Source organism: Globicephala melas, chromosome 4, assembly GCF_963455315.2.
Source record: "Globicephala melas chromosome 4, mGloMel1.2, whole genome shotgun sequence".
NCBI classification, from domain to species: Eukaryota; Metazoa; Chordata; class Mammalia; order Artiodactyla; family Delphinidae; genus Globicephala; species Globicephala melas.
Window position 1 is genome coordinate 59,473,640 of NC_083317.1, and position 12,752 is coordinate 59,486,391.

The 12,752-nt window shown below is 39.9% G+C and overlaps 1 protein-coding gene across 1 annotated transcript in view; it reads right to left on the minus strand.

The window, feature by feature from the left end:
- The window catches only part of CFAP44 (cilia and flagella associated protein 44), a 133,832-nt gene that overhangs the window by 92,621 nt on the left and 28,459 nt on the right, over positions 1-12,752 (minus strand). Inside the window, exons 9-13 of the mRNA XM_060298054.1 lie at positions 12,346-12,510; positions 2,990-3,145; positions 2,119-2,166; positions 1,368-1,467; positions 596-690 (exon numbers count right to left, since the gene is read on the minus strand). Of these exons, the coding sequence (XP_060154037.1) occupies positions 596-690; positions 1,368-1,467; positions 2,119-2,166; positions 2,990-3,145; positions 12,346-12,510 (564 nt within the window). The remainder of the gene's footprint in view (positions 1-595; positions 691-1,367; positions 1,468-2,118; positions 2,167-2,989; positions 3,146-12,345; positions 12,511-12,752) is intronic.

Here is a 12,752-nt window from a genome sequence, read left to right on the forward strand (position 1 = left end):
TTTCTTTTCTTTTTGTTCATTGCTATATTCCCAGAATCAGGACTGGCACGTTACAGACATGCTGGAAATATAAAGAATGAATGAATCAGAGTCAGGCAAAGGACAGATACACAAAGTTCTGTCAGGTAATTACTTTTTTTTTTTTTTTTTGCGATACGCAGGTCTCTCACCGTTCTGGCCTCTCCCGTTGCGGAGCACAGGCTCCGGACCCACAAGCTCAGTGGCCATGGCTCATGGGCCCAGCCGCTCCGCGGCATGTGGGATCTTCCCGGACCGGGACACGAACCCGTGTCCCCTGCATTGGCAGGTGGACTCCCAACCACTGCGCCACCAGGGAAGCCCATCAGGTAATTACTTTTTAACATGGAACTATTTCTAAACTTTAGGTGGCATAACAATAGATTTTCATTAAAACAGAACCAAAAGCACAATAGCAAAGTCATGATATGATTTCTATCACATTCTGAGTGAACTAAAATTTTTGTTCTTCTCTAAAATCCAGAGTCATAAAATATCTGTGTTTCTAAGAAATAGCACTAATATACCATATTTACAAATAGATTCTAGTAGAAATTCATTATAACAATAAGCTTACCCGTCGTGGTACCCAAGCAAGGGCAGTACCTCCTTGTTTGAATTTCATCTGAACCAAAGGAGTTTTGCTAGCAAAATCATAGAGTCTAACAGAGCCTACAGAAAGACAGTTTTAAAAGAAACATTTATATATATATATAAATATCTTTAATAACTTTAGCTCACTTCACATTTAAGCACTAAACAAGAAACATCATAAAAATTATATCAACTGATAATCTAATGGAACTTTCTTTAGTTAAAACTTTACATGTATACCCTCAATCAGGTAATTTATAAACATGAATAATGTTTATATGCCATTTTATATATATATATATATATGCTATGCCATTTTATATAAGGGACTTGAGCATCTGTGGATTTTGGTATCAGTGGAGTCCTGGAACAAATCCCTACACAGATACCAAGGGATGACTGTAGTAAAGAAACAACTGATGACTGACTAGTGGATCAATTTCACCTTGCACAGTCCACATAGATTCACTGTAAGTCAAGAGGAAGAAAGGAGATGGAAAGAAAAGGAAAAGCATGAATGTGGATAACACCAAGATGAATGGTATTTTCACGAGTAACTTACTGATGTGTCTTTATTTTAATCTCTCGCAATAACCATGGTTGCCATATTTTGGGCCCTTTCCCCTCTCCTGAAACTCACCTCACTTGCATCAAGAAGCTTCCCTTTTGGAAAAATTCTCAAATACTTTAATCAAACACATTAAAAAATGAATTGAAAACAAAACACAAAGGTCCAGATATGAGTTCCTACTTACAGTCCAAGCCAGTAGTGGCCATGAGATAAGTGAGAGGAGAGACGGCCAAGGCTTCAATGGCTCCAGAATGGAAGGAGAAAAGGCATTCTGGATCTTGGGTCTGATAGCAAAAAAAAGATCCTATTAGAGCTCAAAGATAGGTAAAAAGATCCTATTAGAGCTCAAAGATAGGTAAAAAGATCCTATTAGAGCTCAAAGATAGGTTAACACAGAACTAAGGCCAAGTTTAAAGAAATGCAATTAGAACCCTGTATCATGTGTGACTTTATCTGAACAGAAATAAGAAAAGGCATAGTAAGATAGAAAGGGCGCTGAAGTTTGGAATTAGGAGAGACAGATGATGCAGTTGATGGCTGTGTGATTTGGCACAAGTCACTTCAAATGCCGGTTTCCATTTCTTCATCAGTAAAATGAGATGATGGCAACTGCCTGTCTACAAAACAGAGTAGTTGTGAGGATTATATGAGATAATAGACATTAAAATGCCATATGTTTATGAAACCTGTAAAGCACTGTATAATGTTAGGCACTGTCATTGCCACTTTTCTTGTAAATTCTGTTATGAGATAGATCCTTTTTTATGTAAAGTCATAACGAGAGAAAGAGACAGAGACAGTATGAATTCTTTGAATATGTTGAGCAAGTTTTTGATGACAACAATGATCAAATATGGAAAAAGAGTATCTTTTAAAGAATAACAACAAAGGTCTTTACTATGAGAATTAGAAAAAAAGAAAAATAGGCAACTTACAATATTTGAAAAGCTAAGGTCAAGCTTCCATATGGCTCCATTGGAATCCTAAAAAATTAAATACCTAATAGTATTTTGTTCATCGTTTTAGACTTTTATCAAATTAAAGGAATTTTTTTTATGATTTAGTTAAAGGACAAAACATACCAAAAACTTACACATATTTTAAAGTGTGATTGAAATTAAACAATAGCAACTTTCATGCATCTTAGAACACAACGACACAATAAATGAAGCAATCTCATAAAACTTATAGTCAACTTAACATAATAAAAATGCTAATTTGTTTTCTGTGTATAAAATACAAGTCAATTAAATATCAAAATTTATGGAACTCTTCATTGTAGTATCAACAGTAGTCTTAATAGTACAATGGATTTACAGTGACCATAAATTATACTACTATTTTAATTTTATGTCCAAATAACTTTTTTTTTTTTTTTTTTTGCGGTACGCAGGCCTCTCACTGTTGCGGCCTCTCCCATGCGGAGCACAGGCTCCGGACGCGCAGGCCCAGCGGCCATGGCTCACGGGTCCAGCCGCTCCGCAGCACATGGGATCCTCCCGGACCGGGGCACGAACCCGTGTCCCCTGCATCGGCAGGCAGACTCTCAACCACTGCGCCACCAGGGAAGCCCCAGATAACTTTTTTTAATGTATTTTTTTAAAGCCTTTATTGAATTTGTTACAGTATTGCTTCTGTTTTATGTTTTGGTTTTTTGGCCATGAGGTATGTGGTATCTTAGCTCCCCAACCAGGGATCAAACCTGCACCCCCTGCATTGGAAGGCAAAGTCTTAACCACTGGACCGCCAGGGAAGTCCCAATGTCCAGATAACTTTAAAGAGCAAAGAGAGAAGAATGCATCTTACCTGAGACAACCAAAAGTTATTTCCAATTTCATTCATTTTTATCATAGAGAAGAGTCTGACATTCTTGTCTACTTGAAGTTCATTAATGGGCTCTATCTCTAACAATCCAGTCTCGTCTATAGTATCAGCAGTGTCTATTGTCTCAAAATCCCATATCTTAAAAAATAAGAAAATACTTTAATCAATCAGCAGTTTCTGAATGTATATTTTATAAGCCAGAAAAGGCCCCATTTTTTTTCAAAAGTCATTTCTTCTTGTTTCAGGAAAATAATGAGTAGGTATAAATTAAAACACCAGACAAAATCTAACCCTGGGATTTTGCTCTGAAATGGGAATAATGAATTATTATAATTTCCTTTGTATTTATGGAGATTAGTGAGAAAATACAGACCTGAATAAGAATTCTAATTTGCCCAAAGTAAACTTTATTTCAAGGTTTCTGTCAGGCCTTACTGCATATATAGCGGCTGCAAGGAATAAATGGTTCAGTCATCCACTGAGACATCATGACGAGCCTCGTCTTACATTAGATTCGTGGGCTCCTGGAGAGGGGACACAGACCTTCTTGCTTAATGATTCAAGCACTATCTTCATTATAAGCAGAGAAAAATGGATGTAGGTAATGTCTTCATGAGATAATGTTTCTCTTCCTTATCATAGATTTAGACTGTACTATTCAGATAAGGATTGTTGTTCTTGCGATAGGAGACCAGAATAGTACTAGGGAAGGATGAGGGAGCACAGTTTCACTTTATGTGGTGAAGAGACTCGGAAGGACTTCCTCTGTGAAGTGCCAAAGCCCAGCCTGGATGGTTCTGTAGCCACATCCTGCTACGTCATCCTAGACTCAACAACTCAGACTTTGGGAGGATTGGTGGTGTCCCACAGAGTAGCATTGTGGAGGAGAGTCCCAGATCCTAGGGTCAGACTAACCCCTGGGAGTTGGAGTAGGTTTTTCCTAAAGGGTGAGAAGTAGAGATTTACAACATAGAGGACTGAAGAGATAAGGGCAGACTTTGAAAGGGGAAGCAAATTAGTGATGTCCATGAAGGGATCTTCTGTGAAGTATTTAACTTCTCTTCTCTTGAGGTTTTCCTCCACTTGGTATTTTGACATATTTGGGGGTGACCTATGCCTTGGAAGGATAGTGAATATGTTGTATGACATAATAAAGGACAAAAGATTCTCAGAGCAATGAGTAAAATAGAACAAAATTAAATTTAACATGACTCAAAAAGCCAATGGTAAGAGGACAGACTGTGGAAGACATGTCTCTAATATATTGTGGGAGCCATACATAAGCTCAGTAAGTATCAGAGTAACCATACTAGTAAAAAAAAAAATAATACAGTCTTACTTCTGATAATACTACTTCCTAAAGAATGTCCGGAGAATACTCCCTTTTATGAATATTTTCTTATGAAAGGCCCCAGTAGAAATACGTACTGTGGGGACCACAAGGCAAATCAGAAGACTGCAGGTTTGCCAGCAACAGCAGGGTACCTACACATGGGTAGGTGGGAGAAGAGGTGTGACAACAGCCAGAAGGATGGAGATGCAGAAGCAACGTCCCAGCTTAGCCCACACTATGGGCAGGACAGTGTCCACAGGTGAGGACAAGCGAGTTCACTAGTGCACAGAGCACCAGGAAGGGAGCATCCAAAGGCAAACCGTATCAGCTCACCTTTGTATTTCTAATTGGTAAACTCAGTAAAATATTACCTAACAAATGTTTGGCCTCGTTGTCCCTAGAAAATGACCCATTCACACCAGGCATTTTGGAAGGACATCTGAGTCCACTGTTAATACTGTGCTAACATGGGACGAGGGGAAGATGGCGTAAGAATAAGACACGGAGATCACCTTCCTCCCCACAGATACACCAGAAATACATCTACACGTGGAACAACTCCTACAGAACACCTACTGAACGCTGGCAGAAGACCTCAGACCTCCCAAAAGGCAAGAAACTCCCCACGTACCTGGGTAGGGCAAAAGAAAAAAGAATAAACAGAGACAAAAGAATAGGGACAGGACCTGCACCAGTGGGAGGCAGCTGTGAATGAGGAAAAGTTTCCACACACTAGGAAGCCCCTTCGCGGGCGGAGACTGCGGGCGGCGGAGGTGGGGAGCTTCGGAGCCACGGAGGAGAGCACAGCAACAGGGGTGCGGAGGGCAAAGCGGGGAGATTCCCGCACAGAGGATCGGTGCCGACCGGCACTGACCAGCCCGAGAGGCTTGTCTGCTCACCCGCCGGGGCGGGCGGAGCTGTGCGCTGAGGCTCAGGCTTTGGTCGGAGCGCAGGGAGAGGACTGGGGTTGGCGGCGTGAACACAGCCTGCAGGGGGTTAGTGCGCCACGGCTGGCCGGGAAGGAGTCCGGGAAAGGTCTGGAGCTGCTGAAGAGGCAAGAGACTTTTTCTTCCCTCATTGTTTCCTGGTGCGTGAGGAGAAGGGATTAAGAGCGCTGCTTAAAGGAGCTCCAGAGACGGGCACGAGCCGCGGCTAAAAGCGCGGACCCCAGAGACAGGCATGAGACTCTAAGGCTGCTGCTGCCGCCACCAAGAAACCTGTGTGCGAGCACAGGTCACTATCCACACCCCCCTTCCAGGGAGCCTGTGCAGCCCGCCACTACCAGGGTCCCGGGATCCAGGGACAACTTCCCCGGGACAACGCACGGTGCACCTCAGGCTGGTGCAACGTCACGCCGGCCTCTGCCACCGCAGGCCCGCCCCGCACTCCGTGCCCCTCCCTCCCCCTGGCCTGAGTGAGCCAGAGCCCCCGAAGCAGCTGCTCCTTTAACCCCGTCCTGTCTGAGCGAAGAACAGACGCCCTCCTGCGACCTACACACAGAGGGGGGGCCAAATCCAAAGCTGAGCCCCGGGAGCTGTGAGAACAAAGAAGAGAATGGGAAATCTCTGCCAGCAGCCTCAGAAGCAGCGGATTAAAGCTCCACAATCAACTTGATATACCCAGCATCTGTGGAATACCTGAATAGACAACGAATCATCTGAAATTGAGGAGGTGGACTTTGAGAGCAAGATTTATGATTTTTTCCCCTTTTCCTCTTTTTGTGAGTGTGTATGTGTATGCTTCTGTATGAGATTTTGTCTGTATAGCTTTGCTTCCACCATTTGTCCTAAGGTTCTATCCGTCCGTTTTTTTTAAAATTCTTTTTCTTAATAATTATTTTTTAATTTAATAACTTTATTACATTTTACTTTATTTTATTTTACTTTACCTTCTTTCTTTTCCTTCCTTGCCTCCTTCCTTCCTTCCTCCCACCGTCCCTCCCTCCCTCCTTTCTTTCCTTCTTTCCTTTCTTCCTTCCTTCCTTTCTTTCTTTCTTCCTACTTCTACTAATTCTTTCTCTCTAATTTTTCTCCCTTTTATTTTGAGCAGTGTGGATGAAAGGCTCTTGGTGCTCCAGCCAGGACAGTGCTGTGCCTCTGAGGTGGGACAGCCAACTTCAGGACACTGGTCAACAAGAGACCTCCCAGCTCCACATAATATCAAACGGCAAAAATCTCCCAGAGATCTCCATCTCAACGCCAGCACCCAGCTTCACTCAACGACCAGCAAGCTACAGTGCTGGACACCCTATGCCAGCAAAACAAGAACACAATCCCACCCATAAGCAGAGGGGCTGCCTAAAATCATAATAAGTCCACAGACACCCCAAAACACACCACCAGACGTGGATCTGCCCACCAGAGAGACAAGATCCAGCCTCATCAACCAGAACACAGGCACTAGTTCGCTCCACCAGGAAGCCTAGACAACCCACTGAACTAACCTTAGCCACTGGGGACAGACACCAAAAACAACAGGAGCTACGAACCTGCAGCCTGCAAAAAGGAGACCCCAACACAGTAAGATAAGCAAAATGAGAAGACAGAAAAACACACTGCAGATGAAGGAGCAAGATAAAAACCCACCAGACCTAACAAATGAAGAGGAAATAGGCAGTCTACCTGAAAAAGAAGTCAGAATAATGATAGTAAAGATGATCCAAAATCGTGGAATAGAATAGACAAAATGCAAGAAACATTTAACAAGGACCTAGAAGAACTAAAGATGAAACAAACAACGATGAACAACACAATAAATGAAATGAAAAATTATCTAGATGGGATCAATACCAGAAAAACTGAGGCAGAAGAACGGATAAGTGACTTGGAAGATAAAATAGTGGAAATAACTACTGCAAAGCAGAATAAAGAAAAAAGAATGAAAAGAACTGAGGACAGTCTCAGAGACCTCTGGGACAACAATAAACACACCAACATTCGAATTATAGGGGTTCCAGAAGAAGAAGAGAAAAAGAAAGGGACTGAGAAAATATTTGAAGAGATTATAGTTGAAAACTTCCCTAATATGGGAAAGGAAATAGTTAATTAAGTCCAGGAAGCACAGAGAGTCCCATACAGGATAAATCCAAGGAGAAATATACCAAGACACATATTAATCAAACTGTCAAAAATTAAATACAAAGAAAGCATATTAAAAGCAGCAAGGGAAAAACAACCAATAACACACAAGGGAATCACCATAAGGTTAACAGCTGATCTCTCAGCAGAAACTCTGCAAGCCAGAAGGGACTGGCAGGACATATTTAAAGTGATGAAGGAGAAAAACCTGCAACCAAAATTACTCTACCCAGCAAGGATCTCATTCAGATTTGATGGAGAAATTAAAACTTTAACAGACAAGCAAAAGCTGAGAGAGTTCAGCACCACCAAACCAGCTTCACAACAAATGCTAAAGGAACTTCTCTAGGCAAGAAACACAAGAGAAGGAAAAGACCTACAATAACGAACCCAAAACAATTTAGAAAATGAGAATAGGAACATACATATTGATAATTACCTTAAATGTAAATGGACTAAATGCTCCCACCAGAAGACATAGATTGGCTGAATGGATACAAAAACAAGACCCATATATATGCTGTCTACAAGAGACCCAATTCAGACCTAGAGACACATACAGACTGAAAGTAAGGGGATGGAAAAAGATATTCCATGCAAATGGAAACCAAAAGAAAGCTGGAGTAGCAATTCTCATATCAGACAAAATAGATTTTAAAATAAAGACTATTATAAGAGACAAAGAAGGACACTACATAATGATCAAGGGATCAATCCAAGAAGAAGATATAACAATTGTAAATATTTATGCACCCAACATAGGAGCACCTCAATACATAAGGCAAATACTAACAGCCATAAAAGGGGAAATCGACAGTAACACATTCAAAGTAGGGGACTTTAACACCCCACTTTCACCAATGGACAGATCATCCAAAATGAAAATAAATAGGAAACACAAGCTTTAAGTAATACATTAAACAAGATGGACTTAATTGATATTTATAGGACATTCCATCCAAAAACAACAGAATACACATTTTTCTCAAGTGCTCACGGAACATTCTCCAGGATAGATCATATCTTGGGTCACAAATCAAGCCTTGGTAAATTTAAGAAAAATGAAATTGTATCAAGTATCTTTTCTGACCACAACGCTATGAGACTACATATCAATTACTGGAAAAGATCTGTAAAAAATACAAACACATGGAGGCTAAACAATACACTACTTAATAACGAAGTAATCACTGAAGAAATCAAAGAGGAAATAAAAAAATACCTAGAAACAAATGACAATGGAGACACGATGACCCAAAACCTATGGGATGCAGCAAAAGCAGTTCTAAGAGGGAAGTTTATAGCAATACAAGCACACCTTAACAAACAGGAAATGTCTCGAATAAACAACCTAACCTTGCACCTAAACCAATTAGAGAAAGAAAAACAAAAAAATCCCAAAGTTAGCAGAAGGAAAGAAATCATAAAGATCAGGGCAGAAATAAATGAAATAGAAACAAAGAAAATAATTACAAAGATCAATAAAACTAAAAGCTGGTTCTTTCAGAAGATAAACAAAATAGATAAACCATTAGCCAGACTCAACAAGAAAAAAAGGGAGAAGACTCAAATCAATAGAATTAGAAATGAAAAAGGAGAAGTAACAACAGACACTGCAGTAATACAAAAGATCATGAGAGATTACTACAAGCAACTCTATGCCAATAAAATGGACAAGCTGGAAGAAATGGACAAATTCTTAGAAATGCATAACCTGCCGAGACTGAATCAGGAAGAAATAGAAAATATGAACAGACCAATCACAAGCACTGAAATTGAAACTGTGATTAACACTCTTGCAACAAACAAAAGTCCAGGACCAGATGGCTTCACAAGCAAATTCTATCAAACATTTACAGAAGAGCTAACACCTATCCTTCTCAAACTCTTCCAAAATATAGCAGAGGGAGGAACACTCCCAAATTCATTCTACGAGGCCACCATCACCCTGATACCAAATCCAGACAAGGATGTCACAAAGAAAGAAAACTACAGGCCAATATCACTGATGAACATAGATGCAAAAACCCTCAACAAAATACTAGCAAACAGAATCCAACAGCACATTAAAAGGATCATACACCATGATCAAGTGGGGTTTATTCCAGGAATGCAAGGATTCTTCAGTATACACAAATCTATCAATGTGATAAACCATATTAACAAATTGAAGGAGAAAAACCATATGATCATCTCAATAGATGCAGAGAAAGCTTTTGACAAAATTCAACACCCATTTATGATAAAAATCCTACAGAAAGTAGGCATAGAGGGAACTTTCCTCAACATAATAAAGGCCATATATGACAAACCACAGCCAACATCATCCTCAATGGTGAAAAACTGAAAGCATTTCCACTAAGATCAGGAACAAGACAAGGTTGCCCACTCTCCACACTCTTATTCAACATAGTTTTGGAAATTTTAGCCACAGCAATCAGAGAAGAAAAGGAAATAAAAGGAATCCAAATCAGAAAAGAAGAAGTAAAGCTGTCACTGTTTGCAGATGACATGATACTATACATAGAGAATCCTAAAGATGCTACCAGAAAACTACTAGAGCTAATCAATGAATTTGGTAAAGTAGCAGGATACAATTTAATGCACAGAGGTCTCTGGCATTCCTATACACTAATGATGAAAAATCTGACAGTGAAATCAAGAAAACACTCGCATTTACCATTGCAACAAAAAGAATAAAATATCTAGGAATAAACCTACCTAAGGATACAAAAGACCTGTATGCAGAAAATTATAAGATACTGATGAAAGATATTAAAGATGATACAAATAGATGGAGAGATATACCATGTTCTTGGATTGGAAGAATCAGCATTGTGAAAATGACTCTACTACCCAAAGCAACCTACAGATTCAATGCAATCCCTATCAAACTACCACTGGCATTTTTCACAGAACTAGAACAAAAAATTTCACAATTTGTATGGAAACACAAAAGACCCCGAATAGCCAAAGCAATCTTGAGAAAGAAAAACGGAGCTGGAGGAATCAGGCTCCCTGACTTCAGACTATACTACAAAGCTACAGTAATCGAGACAGTATGGTACTGGCACAAAAACAGAAAGATAGATCAATGGAACAGGATAGAAAGCCCAGAGATAAACCCACACACATATGGTCACCTTATCGTTGATAAAGGAGGCAGGAATGTACAGTGGAGAAAGGACAGCCTCTTCAATAAGTGGTACTGGGAAAACTGGACAGGTACATGTAAAAGTATGAGATTAGATCACTCCCTAACACCATACACAAAAATAAGCTCAAAATGGATTAAAGACCTAAATGTAAGGCCAGAAACTATCAAACTCTTAGAGGAAAACATAGGCAGAACACTCTATGACATAAATCACAGCAAGATCCTTTCTGACCCACCTCATAGAGGAATGGAAATAAAAACAAAAATAAACAAATGGGACCTAATGAAACTTCAAAGCTTTTGCACAGCAAAGGAAACCATAAACAAGCCAAAAAGACAACCCTCAGAATGGGAGAAAATATTTGTAAATGAAGCAACTGACAAAGGATTAATCTCCAAAATTTACAAGCAGCTCATGCAGCTCAATAACAAAAAAACAAACAACCCAATCCAAAAATGGGCAGAAGACCTCAATAGACATTTCTCCAAAGAAGATATACAGACTTCCAACAAACACATGAAAGAATGCGCAACATCATTAATCATTAGAGAAATGCAAATCAAAACTACAATGAGATATCATCTCACACCAGTCAGAATGGCCATCATCAAAAAATCTAGAAACAATAAATGCTGGAGAGGGTGTGGAGAAAAGGGAACACTCTTGCACTGCTGGTGGGAATGTGAATTGGTACAGCCACTATGGAGAACAGTATGGAGGTTCCTTAAAAAACTAAAAACAGAACTACCATATGACCCAGCAATCTCACTACTGGGCATATACCCTGAGAAAACCATAATTCAAAAAGAGTCATGTACCAAAATGTTCATTGCAGCTCTATTTTCAATAGCCCAGAGATGGAAACAACCTAAGTGCCCATCATCGGATGAATGGATAAAGAAGATGTGGCACATATATACAATGGAATATTACTCAGCCATAAAATGAAATGAAATTGAGCTATTTGTAATGAGGTGGATAGACCTAGAGCCTGTCATACAGAGTGAAGGAAGTCAGAAAGAGAAAGACAAATACCATATGCTAACACATATATATGGAATTTAAGACAAGAAATGTCATGAAGAACCTGGGGTTAAGACAGGAAAAAGACACAGACCTACTAGAGAACGGACTTGAGGATATGGGCAGGGGGAAGGGTGAGCTGTGACAAAGCGAGAGAGAGGCATGGACATATATACACTACCAAATGTAAGGTAGATAGCTAGTGGGAAGCAGCCGCATATCACAGGGAGATCAGCTCGGTACTTTGTGACCGCCTGGAGGGGTGGGATAGGTAGGGTGGGAGGGAGGGAGACGCAAGAGGGAAGAGATATGGGAACATATGTATATGTATAACTGATTCACGTTGTTATAAAGCAGAAACTAACACACCATTGTAAAGCAATTATACCCCAATAAAGATGTTAAAAAAATACATAAAATAAAAACAAATTGATATCTAAAGAAAAAAAATATTGTGCTAACATGGATATTCATTTTCCGAAGCTACTATTGATATATCAACAGAATCAAAATAACAAAAGGTCCCCTCAGAAAACTTCAGTGCCAAGATGTAAATGAATTTTGACTAGAATTTAAATATTTACCACAAGAGAAGCATTATTTAAAATGAGGTGGCCCTAGGAGTAAATGACCACTGATCTCCTTCATCAAGTGACCTTAGTGAGAAATAAAAATCTGATAAAACCCACAGGGTGATCTGCAAGGTTTTGATGTGGGCGCTACTGTCCAAGTGTAAAGAAAACTTACCCTAACACATCCATCTGACCCGATGGTGATGACTTCACCCTCGTCCAGCATTATCTGGTTAATGGGACCCTGGTGACAAGTCTTGCCTGCAGCTCGACTCAGCTCGACTTTGATGTGGCCACCTTCCCAAAGCAGCATGTTGCCCCATTCTGATCCTGAGAGCACCTGGCAGGTGTGCGGAAAGGAAAGAACGTGCATGAAGACAGACAAACGTGTATATATGCTTCAAAGAGCTGGTGAGACTTGTTTCTAAAGATTTTTCTTGGTTATGAAAGTAAAAATTTTTTTAATTTTTAAAATAATAAAATACAGCTATGAAAATTCACTACCCCAGAAACAACCACTTGTCACATTTTGACATATTTGCTCCTAGCGTTATATATAGTTTTACCTCATTGTGTATGTTG